We start from the raw sequence: 21,092 nt of genomic DNA on the forward strand, positions 1-21,092 counted from the left end.
GGCTTAGAACTAATGTGGGAGACCAGATCTAGGTCCTTCTAATAAATCTTTGTGTGTGTGAACCTGTCCTGTGTGCAGCACCCATTATTTTTTAACTGCTTAAATATTCCGTATTATCCTCAAGGCATGTAAAGTCCATCTAATGGTCAACTGTGCAAGAGTTTAGGGTGTGCTGGATACCTGTGATGTTTTAGCATTTTTGTTTGTTTCTTTATTCTCTAGGGAGTCTTCCATGTTTTAATTGGAACATTTTTCATAATTGTTGCTATTTAGAACGTTTATTTTGTCAAGTCATGGGATGTCTTTATAGCCATATAATAAACCCTAGAGAACAACTTCTCTGACTGTTGCCATCTGCACTGATCACAAGAGCAGTTTAGAAAATACTGACAGTCTTTATACTAATAGGATACATATGGTGGCATACAATTATGTGTGGCTGCATTCAATTAGTGTAGTACAATTACACAGTTTTATAGCTTAGTTAAAACAGTGAAAGCAGTACGTAGCGGGCAATTTGCACTAATCCCCATTTCTTTAATTGTCCTTCAGTATTTAAATGCAGGAACATATATAGCATTTATTCTGAATAACATAAGCGTTAAATTATCTTTCCAGTCCCTTGCCTGGCAAGTAACATACCACAGCTTCACACTGGGCTCTTTTTATATGAAATTATAACAGGGTGAGGAAAAGTTACTTTCTTCATTTTTAAAAGTCAACTGAAGTAGTTTTCCAAGAAAAGTAATTTCTCAAAACAGATGAAGCAGAATACTAGAAAATACATTGTACCAAACCTTCTGCATTGGTAAATATTGCCAAAGAAACTTCTTCTGTAATTAATTTCTAGTATGGATGAGTCCCACAAGGTGTGGTCTAGTGAAGAAAGGGATTTAGAAATGTTTGCTAGGTTAGCCCAACTCAGAGAGGGCTGTGTAGAAAGATAACTGCATGAAACAGAATATGAAATACTAATTAGGCCAGATTCAGCTCTTGATGTCTAAGTGCACACTTTACATATTTCAGCAAGTGAATATTTAAAACCCTAGTCTCTAGACTTTAATTAAAACTGTTGTTGAAATTAGATTTATTACTGCCATTTCAGAGAGCACTTTCTTTAGTTTCAGGAACCAGATGTATTTAACAATCTGTGTTTTGAATAAAACCATAATTGCTTTTTTTTTTTCCCAGTGCTTTTCTATAAACATAACTTTTTTCTGGCTTAGTAGAAGAGAAATGTGAATCCATTATAAATTGCTGGTCCTCTTAAAGATCCAGTTGAATTCTTAAAAATAACATAAGGAGAGGCGAAGAATTTTGTGTATTCTGAATGTCTGCTTGTGGCTGTATCACCTGGTAAGCAGGGATTCAGGACAGAGAGGGGTTTTCTCTCTAGGCATGACTAACATTAACAAATAAGAAACTGGGGGATGGGGGCTGTATAATATAACTAATTAGTATGAGTTATAACAGATCTGTGGTGAGAGACTTCAAGAATTTACTTTTGCTCCAACTATTCAAGGGTCCCATGTGGAATTTATTGTATTTTTATAAGAAAAAAAGCTAGGATTTTCTTTTGAAAACAGTTGTAGATAAATGTGATTTTGGATGTAGGAGTAGCTGGTCAAGATATATATATATATATATATATATATAATATATAAAGGATTATTTTGGTTTTGATTAGGAAGTATGACACCTACTATTTTTGCACAGTTTTGGTGCAAATTGTTTACGCAATATCACTAGTGGTGATCCAGACCACATAGAGCTTTGGTTTGGCTTGCAAAATAATAAAGTGATGATATTATAAGGTCTCCTGTAGACTGTTTCCATTTTTTGAGGTGCTATCATAGAAAACATTCCAAAATGGCAAGCAAGGACTCAAACCAGCACATTGATTAAAGATAGACTTACAGTCTAGTGTTTAATTTAGATACATTTTTGTATTTTTTATTTTGAATATTTTTATGGGATCTAATCTTAAAGGCACAGAACTTATTATCTGGCATAAGCAGATGGTGGGGGATACAATAGAGCATGATTTAAAATAAATCATAAAGTCACCCTAGGACATTAGTTTTCAGTGTTTGCAGGTTTGGGGCCCTTTTGCTCTGAGACGGCTTTTAAAATCACAGTTTTTTTACTGATGTTTCTAGCTTTTTTTTTGTCATGTGACTACATCTTAGTCTCCCTTTGCATCCATAAAACCCCGCAAAAGATCATGCTGCCGCTGTGAAGACCAGGTTTTAAGACAGAATTTTCACGTATCCCCATTAGCAGCCCTAACTACTTATGTCCCGTTGATCCTGATGTTACCGTGCCAGTAAGAAACTCATTGGTGTGTAAGAGTCATCCAAGAAGAGGAGAGTATTTCTAGGTGAAATACACCAGCCAGATTTGTGTCTTGTGGCTTCAACACACAAAGAAGAGCCTGGAACTGCTATCAGTACAGTAATTTTTCTATTATCTAAGTAGCTGAAGCTCCTTAAACCTTTAAGCTATCTGCAAGTAAAATGAATAAACTCAACCCACCTACACTGTGAATTCAGTAGGGAGCTGACACAGGAAAGCCACTGCTGGAAGGTCACACATTTACTTGTGGGCTTTAGCACCTAGCAAGTGTGCGGCTTTTGTTGGGCAGGTAGCGAGACAAGCCTTTCCCAAACATCCTGACTGTATTCGAGGGAAGTTGTCCAAATTGTCTGTGAATTTATGCAGAGAAATATGTTAAAGGTAAGGAGGAGAAAAAAACCCTGTAAATAAGAAGGAACATTTCAGACAGTTAGCAAGTGATTATAGTAGTTGCCTTGATGGTTTTGTGGTAAAACTTTCCATTTTCCTCCCGATTTAGGTTTATGAACACCAGGATGGAAGCAAGTCCCTGAAGCTGGGAGACTTTGGTCTAGCAACAATTGTGGATGGACCTCTATATACTGTGTGTGGGACCCCAACATATGTAGCTCCAGAAATCATCGCTGAAACTGGGTAAATCACTTGTAGTGGTGATCCACTGATGTGTACTCAGCGGAGCACATTCCTGCCATTGTGCCAGACTGGAGTTCTTGCAATTAAGACTTTTATTCTGCCTTTGGTTGGCTATGATGTAGAATCATGGCTCCTACAATAATTCACTTGGAAGGGACCTCTGGAGGCTATCTTACCCAAACCAGTTCAGAACAGGTTGGCATTGGAGTTATATTGGTCAGCCTCTGCCAGTTGTTAGCCTCAAACTTTGCAGCTTAACGCTGAGTTACTAACTAGCCTTTTGCAGATACAGTGGAAGTAATTCTATTCTCTAGAGACTGCTAACTGCCATTTACTTAATTGTATTTCATTATTACACACTGTCCTCTTCTGATTTGTTCCACAGAGTAAATGCCTGCTGGCTTGAACAGGCTGTGTCACCTTTGCAGACTTCATGTTGACAGGCATCACTAACTCAAGTAAACTCGACTTAGTTAACTAACTGAAAAATATAGCCCAATGTCTTCTGTGTACTCACACATTCTGATCTAATGTAAATTTAACTTTAAGATGTAAATGTAAAAAATTTTCTTAGCAGAATGAGGATTGGTAGGTAGACAAAGTTCAGATCAGAATTTATAAGAAATTATTCATAATTATGAACATACTTCCTCTGTTCTTGCACTGTAGTCCGTAAGAATCTGATGTCTCTAACTATGTCTCTCACACTTCTAGATATGGCTTGAAGGTGGACATCTGGGCAGCGGGTGTGATTACTTACATCCTGCTCTGTGGTTTTCCTCCATTCCGTGGGTATGGACTGACCTATTCAACTATCCTTATTATGTGAATTGGTCCCTGTGCTCCTTTCACATTAAGCAGAGAGATTCCCACTGGTAGAAGTTCTCTGCTCATAGGGTTTGATGTTTTTTTTTCTGTGCTCTGCATAGTGTTCTACACAAGCCCCATAAATGTCTGTGATTTTATGGTAAAATCTCTCTGTCTCGTGTTTGTTTATTGTAGTTTAAACTTCATTGCATTGCAAAACAAGAGTCTTCATTACAGGTTCTGCATGGCTTTGCCTGAAGTTTTAAATACACTGTGAAATAACCATCTTCTTTCATGGACAAAATGCAACATATTTTGTGGTTGGTAAAAGGTAACTAAAATGTAAGCCATTTAATAAGGATGTCAGATATTTTATCCCCTCAAAGCAACTGCAAAGTTGTGGACAAAAGACAAGCAGAAAGAGCATACCAAATGCACTGTGTTTTATGATCTCACCGTTAATACCTGTGGCTGCATGTTTGGGACAATCAATATCTTGCAAAAGCATACTAAGGCATGAGCAATTAAAAGCAATGTTAAGAAGTCGATTGAAAACACATCTGAAAATAATTTATCTTTGGGTTTTGTTGTTGGTTTTCTTTGGTTTTTACTTTACAGAAGTGGAGATGACCAAGAAGTGCTTTTTGATCAGATTTTGATGGGACAGATGGATTTTCCATCTCCATATTGGGACAATGTTTCTGACTCTGCAAAGGTGAGTTTTATAGTTGATGCTATTTTCTTCTACAGTATTATTTCTAGTGGGAGTGCATAGTGCATGTTGTCCTTTCACAGTGTTGTATTTGACATGTCTCATACATCTCCTGCTACCCCTATAAATTCCTCTGGGTCTCCAATTCTGTTTCAGTTGGTTACTGTCTCTTAGACTCCAGGTGGTTTTGAAATGGACCCCATTCTGAAATGAACATCATGTCTCTATATGATTTCTCACACAACAGAGACACCAACAGCCCTTATTGATTAAGAAAAAATTAAAGTAATTCACTTGCTAGCTCGAAAGTTCCCTTGGAACTGTGCTTTATATGTACTTATGAGGGGCACCAGGTACCAATCTGGAGCCTTTGAACATTACCTAATAATATTATGGAGAGGCTGATTTCCCTTATTGACCCCATTAGATGTTATGTCTGTTGTTTCTTCCTGTCAAAGAACCAGGCCTCCCATTGCCTTATTGTTACAGAGTGGTATGAAATACAGACTTGTTCTGGTCACAGCTCTTGACCTGCAGTCTTTGGCGTGCTAAGGCAGATATAATTATTTACAGATACAGACCTTGACAGAGTTCATTATACTTGCAGAGCAGATCAGGTTTTTTAACTCTCACCAATTCACTAGAACAACAGTTTAACTCAAAGATTTTCTAGGGATCTGGCATGCACTGTAGTCATATGTATAAATATGTATGGACAGAGACATAATACATATGTGAATGTAAAAAAAAAAATCACATGGTCATTCTGTAGATAGATAAGTGCTTACTTTCGGCCAGTTTACTTCTCTGGTCTGTAAGACAATCTATGAAAAACTGTCTTCCTGTTTCCTTCATTGTGACAGGGTTTGATGAATCACGAGGAAAAAAAAGTTAAATTTGGAGGTGGGTGCAGGTAATAAGAGTAGCTCTGAATCTCCATCCTTTGGAGAGTTACATCCTGCTTTTATAGATATGTGGAGCATAATGAGGACTAGCATTTTTGCCTTCTAACTAATGAGGTTGAAGAATGAGATACAGTCATAGAGTTGGAAGTCCTCTAAACCAAATCATTGTGTTGTAGCAGGCATTATTTAATAGCATCATTAATGGGAGCCCTGCAAATCCTTTGTCAGTGGGTTTTCCTGTGAAACTCCTTCTGCCAAATAGTTCTGTCTAAAAATTCTGATTTGAAGCCTTAGCCCATCCATTTGAGTTATTTGTGTAATTAAGAATGACTAGCTTTGGTCTTTGGTGATGGACCTTTATTTACTGTAATATTGCCATACTGTTCATGCACTCCACTCTGTGATCAAAATAATCTAGGTAATTGCAGAGAAAATCAGAGGATGAAAAATAATGATTTTAAGTGTCAGGGGTTTTTTTTAATATCTTCTATGTTATTTAAACAAGAGTTTAAAGTAAAACTGTACTTGCTGGCTTTTTTTTTTTCCTACAGTGGAATTGGCTTTTTCTTAATGGAAAGCTAGCCTAATTTAATGGGCCCATCTGTTTTGCACATTACATATTAAGTGCTTTTCTCTTAAACAGTGGTTTCAGAATTGTAACTCAGAACTGTCTTCTAGCTTTTCAAGATACTGTCAGATATTGATTTACAAGTTCAGCTGAGAGTTCATCAGTTCATAGTTTTTATATTTTTTGAATAATCTTAGTGTATTTCTGCAGTCAGTAGTTCCCTCTCCCCTTGAGAACTCTTACAAAATCAGTTAAAGAGTTCTTAAGTGTATGAAATATTGATTTGTTCTTTGAAGGTGTTCTTTAAATTCAACCCTGTATTCAATTTCTCAGGAACTTATCACAATGATGCTTCAAGTAGATGTAGATCTGCGATTCTCAGCCTTGCAAGTTCTTGAGCATCCATGGGTTAATGTAAGTATTTTCAGACTTGCAGATGCTTCTTTCAATTTGGCACCTTTGAGCTCTTTTCTGTCAAGCCCTTGCTATGCCCTTTTGAAAGCCAGCACATTCTAAAGAAGCTACAGATTTAACTGAAAATAAGTTGACTTACAGCCTGATTTAGTGTATTGTATACCTTGGAGTTGTCACTATTTTGTGTGTGCTCAGCTACATTTTCTCTGAAATGGACTTTCAACAAATCTCAATCCAATTTGATAAATGTGTATCTCTAACTCTCAGCTTGCAGGTTCAGTGACACATTTTATTCTCCTGAGATGAGGTGCACTCAAAAATCTTACAGTCATGATTAGGAGTAACTGAAATATAGTCCATACTTTTAAGCCTTCTTGATCCAGAATGGAACAGGGAAACATTTACAATCATATTTAGCTTCTGACAGTATTTAAGATTTGTTAATTATTCCAGACTATTTAACGTGTTGTAAAATATTTGGATGACAAAAATAAAAAATTGGGATAATCTGTATTCAAATTCAGAAGGGACAGCTTAGAAAAGAAACACAATTGGGATGGACAGTGAAAAAAGAAATACAGGAAGAGGAAATAATGCTTCATTTTGTTTGTTGCAAGTTTGAGTGTGCAGTCCTCCCTGGAGTACTCTTCTGTCCCTGAGCTGCTGTGTCCAAAATCCCTTTCTCACTAAAATCTATTCTAAAAATTCAAATATGCAGTCACCTCAGATATTTTTTTTAATGAAAGTGTCCTCTATATAGAGTAGTAGTGATCACTTAAGTATTTTCCAAGTACATGCTTTAAAATTGGAGGGCTCCCTTATTACCCAAACTACTTTTTAAATTATAAATGCTATTAACATGCAGAGCCCTTCTGTGGTGTATGTAAGAGTGCAAGGATCCAGGACAATGTTTGATGAAAATATTTTCATTTCGAAGATGACATTCAAGCAGCTAAAATATTTATTTTCCTTGGTGCCAGGGGCTATCCTTGGACACAGTGTTCTGTCACAGTTTATAATGCCTTATGGTGATTGAGGGGTCTCTCTGTCTCCATGGGAGGAGGACGTATGGAGTATTCTGGAGTGCTGAAGAGGAAGAGATGGAAGTGACTGGTCAGAGGCCACAGAGAGGCCAAGTCACCTGCAGTGTCAGCCTGCACACTGCTGTGAGATTGCTGAAATGTCACTTGCTTACACCACTTAAGGAAGTGGTCACTAATCTTCCATTTTTTCTGAAAAATATATTTGAAATGTTAACACTACCCCCAGATAATGTTTTTTTTTTTTTTAATTGTTACTCCATTATATGTTTTAGAAAGCCATTTTAGTGTGACGTATAAAAAAGAAGAGGTGCAGCTCTTTGGCAGTAACCTGATAGTGGTGGTGTGCAAGTGACATGAGGATCTGCTTCCCTGCCCTCGATAGCACCTGCTGGTGAGGATAGCAGGGGAGAGGAGCTAGGGGCTAAAGACTTTAAACACTCCAGAGCTCTGCTAGGAAAACCTGAGCTCTGATTACTGAAGCACCTTGGCAGATTCCCAAATTTCTGTGCAATAAGTTAACATGCAGAAACCTTTGCCAGAAGGTGGTGTAGAAAACTGGTATAAATGGACTCAAAAGAGAATTTAATACATTTTTGGAGGATGATTCCATTGGTGCTTATTAAATATAGTGGTCTGGATAGAGCTCTTGGCTCACAAAGCTCTTAAGTACTTGGTTGGCATGAACTAGATGATGTACCAGGGAAAGTTCAAGATCTACTTGCTTCTATTAAAGATACTACTTCTTAGACAGTGGCTGTAATGCACTGTTAGAAACAACATGCGGTGATGAATTCATCTCTGATCAAGCTCTGGTGCACTTGTAGTTTTATGCTGGTAATAATTCTCTGCAATCAAAACTTCTAGCAGTTCTGTCTGTAAGTACGTGAAACAAATATTCCATGACAATTCTGTAATTCCTTTTTTCTGCTGCTTTTAACAACTGAAAAAAAAAAATCAGTATTTTGTCTGCATCATTACACTAGAGATAGTTCATAATGCAGATAAAAACTGCTTTTGAATTTTCTTATGTCCTCCATATTTTTTTTCTGGGAGGAAAAACTCTAACACTGGGACCAGTTCAGGAAAGTGCTTTAACACATTCCAAACATTGCTCCCATTTCAAGGCATCACACATGGAAGCACTTAAGACTGGGCATCAAATTAACTAGATGGCACTACAATCCTAGTTCACATCAGAAGAAATAAGAACATGGCTGAGTTGAAACAGGTGCTTAAATGGTTCCATGAGAAAGGGCACTTCCCTGAAGTGTGTCTGGGCAGTATCAGTAGATAAGCTAGCAGGAGCAGCCTGTTGATGCACAGAGGCAGAATGTACAGTGTCAGATCAAACTACACATGCCTCTGCCATCACTGGCTGGATCAGCTGCAAGTCTATCACACAGCCTCCCTGGACCTCATTTTCCCAGCTTCAGGACAGAGAATTAATGCACTTATCCCTGTTTACAAAAGGCTCTGCAATCTATGTGTCGTAATTACCTTAGCAATTATGTGTATACTGTCTTTCTGAGAAGAAATGGCACATGGAATTTTCACCTACACTCCATTCTCACAGGTAACCTTCTTAAATATTTTTCCATGGTGTCAAATGCTGGAGTTTACTTTCTCTATTAGTTTCAGCTGGGATAGAGCTCACTACAACACTTCCCTTATTTCAGTTTTGAACCTATTTAGAGTGTTAAAGCTGCAGCTAAAATGCTAGGTAGAACAGCTGGCTTGAAAAGCAGGCATGTGTTTTCTTTGACAATTTTAAGAAACATTTTCTCTCTTTGATCAAACCTTTGACAGAAGTGTTGTAACTGCTTACACTGTATAAAACCACTTTGTAGATTGTAAATAACCATTCTACTTTATAGCTGGTTATTATGTGATTACTTGGTAAATTGCTGAGATTCCTGGAATGTGCTTTGACAGTTTCAGTAGGAGCAAACCCTCGTTTCAGTTTAAGTTTTTGCTATAAAAATATCTGGATTCCTCTTGGAAACTGCAAAGCTTGTTATGGTCAGACCAGTAAAGCAGTTTCAATGTGAATAATATCCCAGCTGTTATCAATTCAAAAAAACCAAAACCTGAAAAGATGTTGGCTACATGCCACTGCCACAGATGGAGATCTTGATTTCGAAATGCAATTCAGCAGCAGTTCTTTGCCCCTCCATTTCGTTTGTTTGGAGTCATCTCTCCTATGCAGTACACTTAGACCTGGAAACAAATCCATTAGTGTATACTTCCCCTACAGGGACCCCAAATCTTTACTTTACCTGCTCAATTTTTTTTAGGTAGGAAGCTTGAGGTCTGGCATTTTAAACTTTGATGTTATTGATAACCTGAAACAAGCTACAGGACAAACTCATTCTTCTTTGTATAAGCAGTAAATGTTTCCTAATACATCACTGAGCAGTGAATGCTGAAAGGGATGGCTTGCATTCTGTAAATCCTTCTCTGTTAAAATAATCAATATAAAATGTGTGTTGTTGCTGGAAGACGAAGATGGCACACATCAGCCTAAAAAGAAGAGAGAACCTGGAGCTTTAATATTTTTCCCTCGCTATGTCTGCCTTGGAAATTTGTGTGCAAAAGAAATTAATAACCAAGTGATAAGTATAAGTAAGCTAAACATTTGTAAGAAAATTAATTTTAAAAGACATTCCTTGTTTTGCAGCTGCATTAGTTTTGGTTACACCCTAGGACACTGCACAAAAAAAAAAAAAAAATTCCTTAGAATCCCTAAAGGAAACAGTGTCCAAAAGCTTTTCCAGCACTTCTATTTACTCTAATTTCCTGCTGTTACTTGTATAATGATCTATTCATGTGACGCTTTTAGACCTGGAAAGTAAAGCTCTTGTGACCATCTTGTGAAATGGATCTAAGTTCTCCAAGTGCTCCAGGGCAGTAGGAGTCTGGGAATCCTGAGCTTCATTTGAGTGGCAATGTCTCCTGACACAGAGAACAATGCAAATATGAAACCAGTTTTTATCAATTACTGGAATTTCTCCAAGACCTTGTGCCTCTTTTTTATTGTTTTTTTTTTTTTTTTATTTTGAATTCTTGTAAATAGACCATGAAAGGTATTTTGTAGAGGCTGATTAAAGAAATCAATCAAACAAACAAACAAACAAAAAACCCCAAAAAACAAACAAACAAACAAAAACAAACAAAAAAAAACCCAAAAAAACAAAGCAAAACACCAAAAACGTGTTACCATTCCAAGCAGTTTATATTGTCCATGTGAAAACTCAAATTCTGAGCCAGAATTTTCAAACTCTTTTGACTGCTCAGCTCCTGAGGTATGCACAGGAGAGCTCTTCTTTCAGACTATTAGCAGTCAACATTTTCTGAAGCTCATGACTCTCTAAAGTTTCCAGATGGAGCAGCAAAAATCACTGGTCACCTTTAAAAAAAATCTTGTGATTAATGCTAAAGCTGAGATGAAATTCTGTGATCCTAACCCACTGCCAAAAGCAAAGACTTAGAACAGGGGAAAGGAACAGTTAACCTCTTCAGGGTTTGACATCCCTCCCATTTCAGCAACCCAGTGAAATTCTTGTCAGCAGTGTTTACACTGTTCTCCAATTCTACAACTTAACCTGGTGATTCTGATCAATTTGATATTTGATGTGGTGGTTTTTTCACTTCTTGCCTTTTAAAACTGCAGAGCAACTTGTTTTGTATTTAGTTAAACAGCTGTCATCTCTCACCCTCAATAGCTATCTTATTGTTGACTGAAGTAATTCTAGGAGCCAGTTTAATATATATTGATTTGTTTATAAAGCATGTTTGAATAAAAGAGAACTACTAAACATCAGGTGGCATCAGCAGTAGTAATAAAAACTTATTAATAATGGAGGAATTCTGATATAGCCCTATGCTGCATCTTAAATTGGCCTGGAAAGTATTTCATCTAAAAGCTGGAACCCAAACTATGTGTCTGTGGTATGTTGCCACAAGAACTGCGGGTGTGGTGCTTCACCAATAAAATATGACCACAGTCTTGGTAACTATTGTCTTGTCTGTAATTTAGTCTTTGACAAGATGACATGAACTCTTGGCAGACTTTCATGTCAAGAAAGCCAAGAGAATTATTTTATTTTTCTTCCCTGCTCTCGTGAAGAGGAGTTCCTTTACAGACTAGCTTTCTTCTGGGAAAGGCAAGGTCAATGGGAACCAGGTTATTTTTAGGGGTCATATACCACCGAGCCAGGACTCCCCAGTGATAGACAATAATCAGCTACTGGGTTGTATTGTTTTGTTTTGTGTTTTGCAGCTGTGTGCACTTGACCATATTTTGCCAGCTGAGACATTTTGTTAAGGGGTGAGTAAGGGATCTCTAAACACAAACTCCCCAAGCTAAATAAATAACAAACCCTACCAACCTCCCTAAAATTCCCATATGCTTACTGAACTCATGATTTACTGCAGCAGCTCTGTAACTCTTTAAGGGCACTCATAATGACTGAAAAATAAAAGAGAAAAGTGTCTGTCATCTCTCACTATTCTAATATTTTCTTGTTTGTGTTTATTCTGCTAGGATTTTGCCAAAGTGGAGTTTAAGAATTATTTCAGCTGTTTATTCCTATACACACCATGCAGCACCAGTTAGGGATGACTAAGGCATGTGGCCCTGTGTATTTTGCCTATTCTACATTTTGTTTCCTATTCCACATATTCTGTGTATTTGTTGCCTGAAGTCCTGCATATACTGCTAGTGGGGAAGTGTCACTGAGCAGTGGCTTTTTGCACATTTTTCAGGCATAAGGAGCTTATCTACAACTTCTTAAAAAACCTTCTCTTTCCCTGGGCTTGAATTCAGTCTGCAGACTTGTGCAAAACCACAAACTCCATTATTTCTGTCAGGGTTTCTGCTCAGCATGGAGGATGCCAGTGTCCTTAGGTGCAGGTATCCAGGTTTGCTTTGCAAAGTGGGAAGTCTCAGCTGGAAGGAGGAATGTCCCAGCCCCGCCTCTTGTTTTTGTAATATCTTGGATACTTTTTACTTTTGAGGTCATTATCATTAAATTTATGTGATGAGTAAACAGAATCTTAAACACATCTGAATTGCTCGGGTTTTGAAATATGAATGGGCATAAAAATAACTGGGTAGTGGTAATTAATAAAGAAAATGGTAAGAAATGGTAAGAAAAATGAAATGTTTAACAATTGTTATTAATGAACATTACCTAAAGTTTGAGAAGAAAATATTGGGTAAAGAAGAAGAGAGAGACTGCTTGGTTCCATAATATGTTCATCTTGTAAGTACCTTAAATGTATTGATGGAGACAATGATTGACCCATATTTTAACACAGTTTGTAAACTTTTCTGTATTGATGGGACCTATCAGAATCACCTCACAGTTCCTTCTTTTTTTTGTCTCTCTCTGAAATTTTATTTTGCCTCATTTATCTGCAGGATGATGGCCTTCCAGAGAATGAACATCAGCTCTCAGTAGCTGGGAAGATAAAGAAGCATTTCAACACAGGCCCTAAGCCGAACAGCACAGCAGCTGGAGTTTCTGTCATAGCAGTAAGCATCTGAAATACACAGATGAAACAGATTTTTGTGCCCACCAGACAGTTTTGTGTTTATGACGCCAAAAGAAACCAGAGAGGGTTAATATTTAGATAAATGTAGCATTTAATTAATATCAGCATAGTAAGACTGGTATCCTGCACAACTTCTCCTTTGATTCTCCTTGTGAGTCACATTGTTATTTAACTGCCCTAGGAGATATAACTGTACACACAGTACACAGTTCCATATTTTACCAGAAGATCAGTGGACCTAACTCCAATGTAAATGCAACAATTTGAGCTGCAGGATCATGACATTTTACTTGGCAGCAGACTCATTATATGGATTTAGGCCACACAGAGACTGTAGCAGGACTGAACCACTTTAAAATGGAAATTTCTTCAGAATTTAACTGAAAATCAGTATGGCAGCCTAAGCCTCTCCTCTCTGAAGACATGAAAGAGAGCTGTGATGCCTCACTGCTGCCTTCATGGTTAACATGAATCTAGCCACTTCAGATTTAGCTAGGCAGCAGCATTTTATTGTAGTGCCACACACAACGTGCTTCCCTGTCAGCAGAAGTTTTTAATGGGGTAAAGACTTAATGGAACTTCTTGCTGCCTTCTGTCACATTGCAATTCCAGTGGAGCCATTCTAGGTTTGAACATGTCAGAGTGTCTGAAACAAAGCTTGGCCAAAATTTTGACCAAGCTTTACTGAGATTTCAATGGCATCCTCAGTGGAGCATACATCACATACAATTGTATTTTTTCCTCACAGATGAACATGTGTATTATATATACATGGACATAGGATATATTCAGCATATGAAGAGATTATTCATACTAATGCCATTGAATGGTAACATGCACATCCTTCACATTTTTGATACATCTGCTTGTGTTTGTAAGCTTTCCTTTATTACTCATAGTAATGTGAACACTCCAAAGAGTCACTAAAATTGTGACATGTTAAACGTAACCATTCCCATATCAGATTACTCAGTGTTCATTCCCAGCTTCCATAAATTGCAGGTGGTGTGACTGCACATGTACACTTTCTTGTACTGTTTCCACTTTCATGTTTCTCAGCTCAGCCCCTCCAGTGTTGAGTTAAATCAGCATGAAATAAATTCAGCTCAGCACATGCAATCTGGCTCACAGGTGTGAAGTGCTTGTGCAGCAAAAGGGATACTCTCTCAAAGTTACTAGGTATAAATACTTAAAATTTCAAACTGTGCCTCTCTCATATTTTTTCTTTACTCTTTCCTACCCTGAATGTCCTCTACATGGAAGCAAGTTGTTCCTCATGCTTTTCCTAGAGTTTTTCAGTCATCAGCTAACATAGTCAGCATTTATTTATTTTCATTTTTAAGCAATAATACTGCAGCAACTCTCCCACAACTAAAACATCACATACCCATTGCTCATCTGAACTGCAGGTATGTTCTTTATAGACTAGCTGAAACTGTGTTCCTATTGAATGGACTGCCAGCACGCTTGTCCATGAGAATTACTGCTCAGATCCTCCATGCTAATGACTTCAAGCTTAAAAGCAAGAAATGATGCCTCTGTCCTCATCCATCCCTTGCCTCCTTTATGTTTTTAATTTCCCTGCCCTCCTCTTTTTTTTTTTATTTGCCCCAGTTGCTTTGCCAAGAAATTGTTTGCAGCAGTTTAACACCCAAGTAATGAAAAAGGCACTGTAGTGAATCTGTCCACTGCAAAACATCAGAAAAAAATGTGTGTGATTAATTATATTCTTAATGACTTTTATTTATCTTTTAGTGTTTTGAAATTTAACAGATTGTTTTTAGTGATCATCTCTGTGGGCAAACTTCATATTCTGGCATGATTGATCCTGCAACTATAAAGTAGAAATGTTTAGAATACTTAGAAGAGATGGGGAAATATAGACCTCTTTAGTGCTTTGGTAATGTTTCAGAATGCTAGATAATTTTAATTTTATGAATAAATTACTTTCGTTTTCTACAAAAAAAAAAAAAAAATGTACAAGAAAGCCAAAAGTAGAACAATGCCTTTAAATGTTGATTCTGCATTTAATAGTCTATTTAATATACATTTGACATGCATGTCACCAGGGTTTTATGTTTGGGAATCTCCCTTTAACTGTGAAATCTCAAGCTAAAGTTAAATCCTATTAACAAAGGCTGCTCTAGACTTAGAACTTTCAAAGCATGTATAGATGCTGTAACATCTATTGTTTGGCACTAAAGACATGCACTAACTATATTTGCTATAAAAATACTGGGGGTTTGTGCCTGCCTGTATGTTTGCATACTTTTTAGAGAGAGTGCTTGTGTATATAATATATAGAATTGCCATCTGTATATTATATAACACATACGTGTCTATGTTTGTGAAAATGTGTTAATATGTGCTTATATTTATATAGCTTAATAGTATGAAAGAAAAAATATTATCATTATTTTGAGTATTATAACCCTGTTTTATGTACAGAGCTTGCTAATATGTGGTATTTAGTTCTTAGTTTGTCCTCACATTGGTATGATGTGATATTATATGCCTGTTTTCTCCAGTGGTAAAAAGTTACACACCTCAAAGATCTCAAGGAGTATTTACCATATGCACCAATTAAAACTATAATATGAAAATTAAGTTCCTAAAGATGTGTCTCTGGTCAGCTTGACTGAAAGGAAGTTTGAAGCTACATGTGTTTTGCACACAACTTCTGTGGCTACTGCTTCCTTTAGCAATGTCCAAATTGCATTGATTCCTTTGGTTCAGACTTATGTCTGCTTTATTGATGTGGTAATCTCAGTAAAAGTTGTCTCCATCTACCCAAGGCAGAGACATCCTGCTTCTCGTGCATGTGTCCAGACTTCAAGTTTGTCCACATTTGAAAGGATTCATCAGTTTGGACAAACTATCCTAATGAACATGTGCATGCCTAGCAAAGCAGTTCCTTTGCTGATGTAATAGAACGATTTCTCAAAGAAAATCAACTATACAAGCACAGAGACTTTTCTGTTGATGCAACAATACATCATTAAAAGTTCTGCCAGAGTAACTATGTCAGTTGGGAAAAAATTCCCCTGAACCAACATAGCTTTGCCAGCAAAATTTTAATTGGAGAGCTAGCTTTTAAAACAGCAAGAGAATTAGCAAGTCCCTAAAAAACACTGCTTGCTGATGAGAGACTATGTAGGAGAAATATCACTTTACTTGCCCTGTTCTTAAACTCTTGTCACAGGCATTGACTACCGGTCTCTGTGGGAGGCCGTTTGGGCTAGTGCCCTTCAGTCTGTGTCAGAATGGCCACATTACTGTTAAGCATGTGCCAAAATATTTGCAGGATCATGTTTCTCATACAGCTTTTCAATAGGAGCAGTATTTTTTAGTTCTGTGATGGTGTTTATAAAAGGCACTGCAGTAAAAACATAAAAGCAGGCTTACATTAAATAGCCTTTTAAAAATTTTGGGGTAGATTTTATTCTTCAGTCCTTCAGGGGTGTCAATTCCATTTATTTTGGTTTGGCCACAAAACAGTACCCTTATGGCTGTACCCTTTAGGCTTCAGTGACAGTGGCTAGAGCGACTAAGAGCGCAAATCACATTTTAAGATTGTTTCTGCAGTCCAAAGGTGTGCTGTAATTCCTTGTATGAACCGAGCATTGTTTAATACATGTCCTTGTCTGAAGTGTTAAATCTTAGCCTGTATGTCATCACTTTGGTGCTTGTACTTTTGCCATTGTTAGGACAGGGAAGAAGACTAATGCTAATCTGCTGTTAAGGTTGTATGAGGTCTCTCTCTTGGCAACAGGAGTAAACCCCAGCTGGAGATGCAGAGTAAATAAGTAGAACAGAAAAGGAGAAAAGCTGCTTAGAAAGTTGGTGCAGCTCCCTTCTGCTTACAGGCTCCTGCGTTGGGGACCCTGGCAATGGGCAGGCAGCATGTGGGTCATTGCCCTGCATTCTGCCGATTTTAAAATAAAAATGACCCATGCCAAGTGGAATTTTTAGCCATGGGATTTCTTGGGTGGTGTGGAGGAGAAGCCAAGCCTAGCCTTTAAGTTTTGCTTGAAGTCTTAAAGCTGAACCTGTGTCTCGGCTATTCTTTCTCATCTATTGTCTGTGTTGTCCTGGGGTCGTTTTCCACAGTTGGGTTTCTCATGGCAGGATTTCCACACCACCAGAATTGTTTCAGCTCTTGTTAGGGAGTGACTTTCCCCGTTTTCTCTGAATAGATTTTTGGCTATTCAATTTTAGGGGAATATTTTTGATCTGCTATTTAGGAAAACGTCCCTTTTGTGTGTTTTATGTGCAGCATACAAGGAAGCCAGTAGATGGCAATAGCAGACCAGTGTAGTTAAACCAACGCAAATTTAACTCTAGGTACAAGGTTCCCATGGTTTTAAACAGGAAACATGATTTAAATAATTCTAAATAAGATGAAAGAGGCATTGTTTTAACAAAAAAAGAATAAATTATTAAATTCTACACCTGCTGGGGAGTCATCAAGAAAAAGTTAAATTTGCAGTTAGTTCCTAACTCCCCTTTAAGTCGTTGATACCTGGAAATGCGGTGAACTGCTATTCTGAATTTAGAATTAGAAACTGTCATCAGTATTGCAAATATATGCAACGCTCTTTTGGAAGCCCAAAATGGCCTTTTCCCTTCATAGAGCAAAAATTTGAAAATCAATGCAACAGTTTTAGAGCAGTTAAGAGTGTCTCTGTCAAGAATTTTCCCCCAAAATTTTTTGTAATTCAGCTAAATTATGTTTCTATCGTCTGTTAGTGCAGCACAGAAGGGTTAGGGAAAGAACACATTTTCTTTGTTCCTATGCACATGATTTTGCTGATGATAAACTAAACTTGAAAGATCTGTAGTCCTTAAGTAATATCACCAGCACAATTTCCTGGACACAATGTTAAGTTCATTTCCATTTTGACTTTAATTGGTGCAATTTTAAATCAGATAGTTTTGTACTGTTATCTTTTTGAGCATGAGGTGTAAGCTGAAATGATAAACAATGTTATTCATGGCTCTGAGTAGTCCTACTCTCTAAGGTTAACGCATTTTTAGAAATGAATTACCATGATTGATGGGGTATCAAAACCTGATTCTTTTCATCTTTACACATTCCATGATTATGAAGCAGTCTAATTTAAGCCTTGTGTAGTCTGTCTAGCCTGCTCCTTGTGATGGTTGCACTACATTTAATTTTTTTTTAAATTATTATTTTTGAACTTCTCAGTTTAATTGCAAAAGATAATATTCTATTACTGGTATGTGCAACTTAAAAGGGCACTACTGTCTTTGGAGGTAACAAGATATTTCAGACTTTTAAATGAATGCATTATGCATTAACTAACGGATTTGCAAACTCCGTTTTAGTTTGAATAAATTGGCTTCTAATTTGGCAAGACCAAATCTAGAATTAGTATATTTTTCTTTTATTTCTTTACTTTTTTTTTTTTCCTTTTTCCTCTGCGGTACATAGCTTTAGGATGTTAGATAAGAGTGAAAGTGAAAACAGTAAATATGCACTAAATAAGGAACAGCTTGCTCTGGAGTCTGAATTCTCTAGCCTAATGTCGATCCACTGAGTTGCCCCATTTCTCTCTGCTCAGCTGGACCACGGGTTTACCATCAAGAGATCAGGGTCTTTGGACTACTACCAACAACCAGGAATGTATTGGATAAGGTATGAGATGGTGCAGCGCCAACAGTCAGTGTTTCCATGGCAACGTGCTGGCAGTCTCCATTAACCAGTTCCTTCAGTGGATAAACATGCTTTTTGATTTGTTATCCGGTCCATATGCTGCTTTATCAGTTTCGTTTTAATCTTGATTGAGATGCCACACCCCCTCATTCCCTTTCTTCACCCATCCCTCACACCCACATTGCCAGCTTTCTCGTCATCGCACATGCTCAGTATCAATCTCCCTTATAGTTAAAAGGACAGTGTATATAGAAAATCTACAGATATGCTGAAGTACGCACCCTCCCCCTCACTTCTGCTTGTTAAGGCATCTGCTTCCCCTGTGCTCCTGTTTCAAAACACACGGAGCAGCAACAGGCTCTCAGCATATATTTTCCTCTTTTTCCATGCAAGATGTGGAGCTATATACTGTCATTTTAAACCCACTAAACACAATCCTTACCTTAGATTGAACAATGCATTTGCATAACGCGGGCATAGAAACTCTCCCAAGTTCACTGAAATACAATGCATTGTATGTGCTGGTAAGCTTGTGTTTCTAACAATGCATTCCTTCTCTTTTCTTTTTAAAACCCTTCTGATACCTATTTATTTTGGTTTGATTTTTTTTTTTTAATATTGCATGAGTCTCTTGAATCTATTTTTCTTCATTGTGTAACTGTGCCAGGGTTGTCGTTAGCCGGCTTAACCTGTATGATAAAATGGGGCTCTGGGCGGGAGGGGCTTCTTCTGGAGCGGGGGCAAGGAGGGTTCCAGGTCTGATAGCCCACGAGAGGCCCATACACCTCCTCAGTTAATCCAGAGTGCTGGAATTTCCATCAAGTGGTTACTTGCTGTCTTTTTCCTTATTACTCACAAGACCTACATTTTGATGCCTGGATAAATTTTTATAAGTTTACTGTGAGACCTGTGGCTTCTAGCACTGTGTTTAAGTACTTGTCTGTGAGGGGTTTGTAAAATCTCAGCAAAGTAACCGCCTTAACAGCAGAGATGGTCACTGTGAGTGTTTCCAGTAAAGTAAAACTCCCACCCTGGATCATTTCACCAAGTGCATGGATCGGGCTGCAGCACGCTTTCCATAAAACCCAACGGTTCCCTGAGCGCACACTGAGGGCTAAGTAGTTTCTGATATGGATGTTCTGGGGAAAGAAAAACAAAACAAACCCAAACCCAAAAATAAGCCTGTTTTTCAGGCAAAAAGTAGAAAAGTCAATCCTATTAATGAGTTGAACGCTGGCTAGCAACAATTGAGAAAGACTCTCATTCCGAGTGCTGGAGTGCAGCAGTACCTGTAATTCATCTAATTCCACGCTCTTGTAGTGGTGGCTACAAATCCACTGTGACCTGCAAGGGCAGAGCAGAACCTGCTGATCTGTCTTGTCACTTGGCCTCCTTCTTTGTGTTCCTTGGTTTCAGAGAAGGGGGAATGGGACCTGAGTGCCCAGCTTTAGATGACTGTGGGTTTGATAGTATTAGAGGAATTTTCTGTCAAGCAGAACTTTGACAAAGAGTTGCAAATTTAATGCCTGGTCTGTAAAATGGTGGGGAAGATCACATGAGCTTTATTTATCTTCCTGGAGGTTAATTGCTATCTATGGTCAGTTTACACTCTTTCTCTGATTTACATTTTTTATTTTACATTAAAAAAAAAAAAAAAAGAAAAAAAAAACCACAAACAAGCAATGAAAGTCTTTCCATTTGCTATACACAATATTTGGATCTTTTAAAACCTCTGCTTCAGGGGGAGCAGATCACCAGAAACAGGAGCCTGTGAGAAAAGAGAACATCTCAGATTGGCCTTGACTCAGTTTAACTGCATAGCCCAGGTTTTGAAACAAACCATATTTGGAGAGGTAGGGGGGAAGGTTCTATGTCTGCAACTTGGTAAATAAATAAAGCTATTAAAAAAAAAGGTCATTTGACTAAAGCAATAGTAATGGCTGCCATCAGCATACAAAATGACACATCCCTGAATAATGGGCTGGAGCAGATGGGCGATAATCTCTCTTATTCATACATAAACTGCTCTGTTTTCCAGCTGGGGGCAGTAACAACAATGTTTATAATTAGGGTTTTCTAAACTGTGCACCTAGTGTGGAAAGGCAAATTGGGAGATCTGGGCTCCTAGGCGTGGGTGCTTAATTAGGAAATCCTCTGTGAGGGGGTACAGCGGACCGAGCACTGCCGTGTGTTTGGGCCTCTCTCGTCTCCCAGAAACATGCAGCTGTTGTCATGACCAACATTTTTGTCTAAATAAAACCATTTTGATGTAGCAAGTGTTTAGTTTTTAGTAGCACAGATGCAAAGCATATGAAAAGGTTCATCAATTCATGTCTATAAAACAAACAATTTATCACAGGCACATGAAAATTAATCAGAATTCACAAGTACAGCGAAAAATGAAATAGTGTCTCGAGGAAAA

At 37.7% G+C, this 21,092-nt stretch overlaps 1 protein-coding gene across 2 annotated transcripts in view; it reads left to right on the plus strand.

Moving 5' to 3' along the window:
- Positions 1-21,092, plus strand: part of DCLK1 (doublecortin like kinase 1) — a 227,112-nt gene that overhangs the window by 199,598 nt on the left and 6,422 nt on the right. The window contains exons 12-17 of one of the 2 annotated variants that reach the window (XM_041416035.1): positions 2,855-2,988; positions 3,703-3,780; positions 4,414-4,510; positions 6,314-6,394; positions 12,860-12,973; positions 18,579-18,652. In XM_041416035.1, coding sequence (XP_041271969.1) covers positions 2,855-2,988; positions 3,703-3,780; positions 4,414-4,510; positions 6,314-6,394; positions 12,860-12,973; positions 18,579-18,652 — 578 coding nt within the window. The remainder of the gene's footprint in view (positions 1-2,854; positions 2,989-3,702; positions 3,781-4,413; positions 4,511-6,313; positions 6,395-12,859; positions 12,974-18,578; positions 18,653-21,092) is intronic. The other variant, XM_041416034.1, reaches the window with a different exon arrangement.

Source organism: Onychostruthus taczanowskii, unplaced genomic scaffold (genome assembly GCF_017590055.1).
Source record: "Onychostruthus taczanowskii isolate IOZ18803 unplaced genomic scaffold, ASM1759005v1 scaffold50, whole genome shotgun sequence".
NCBI lineage: Eukaryota > Metazoa > Chordata > Aves > Passeriformes > Passeridae > Onychostruthus > Onychostruthus taczanowskii.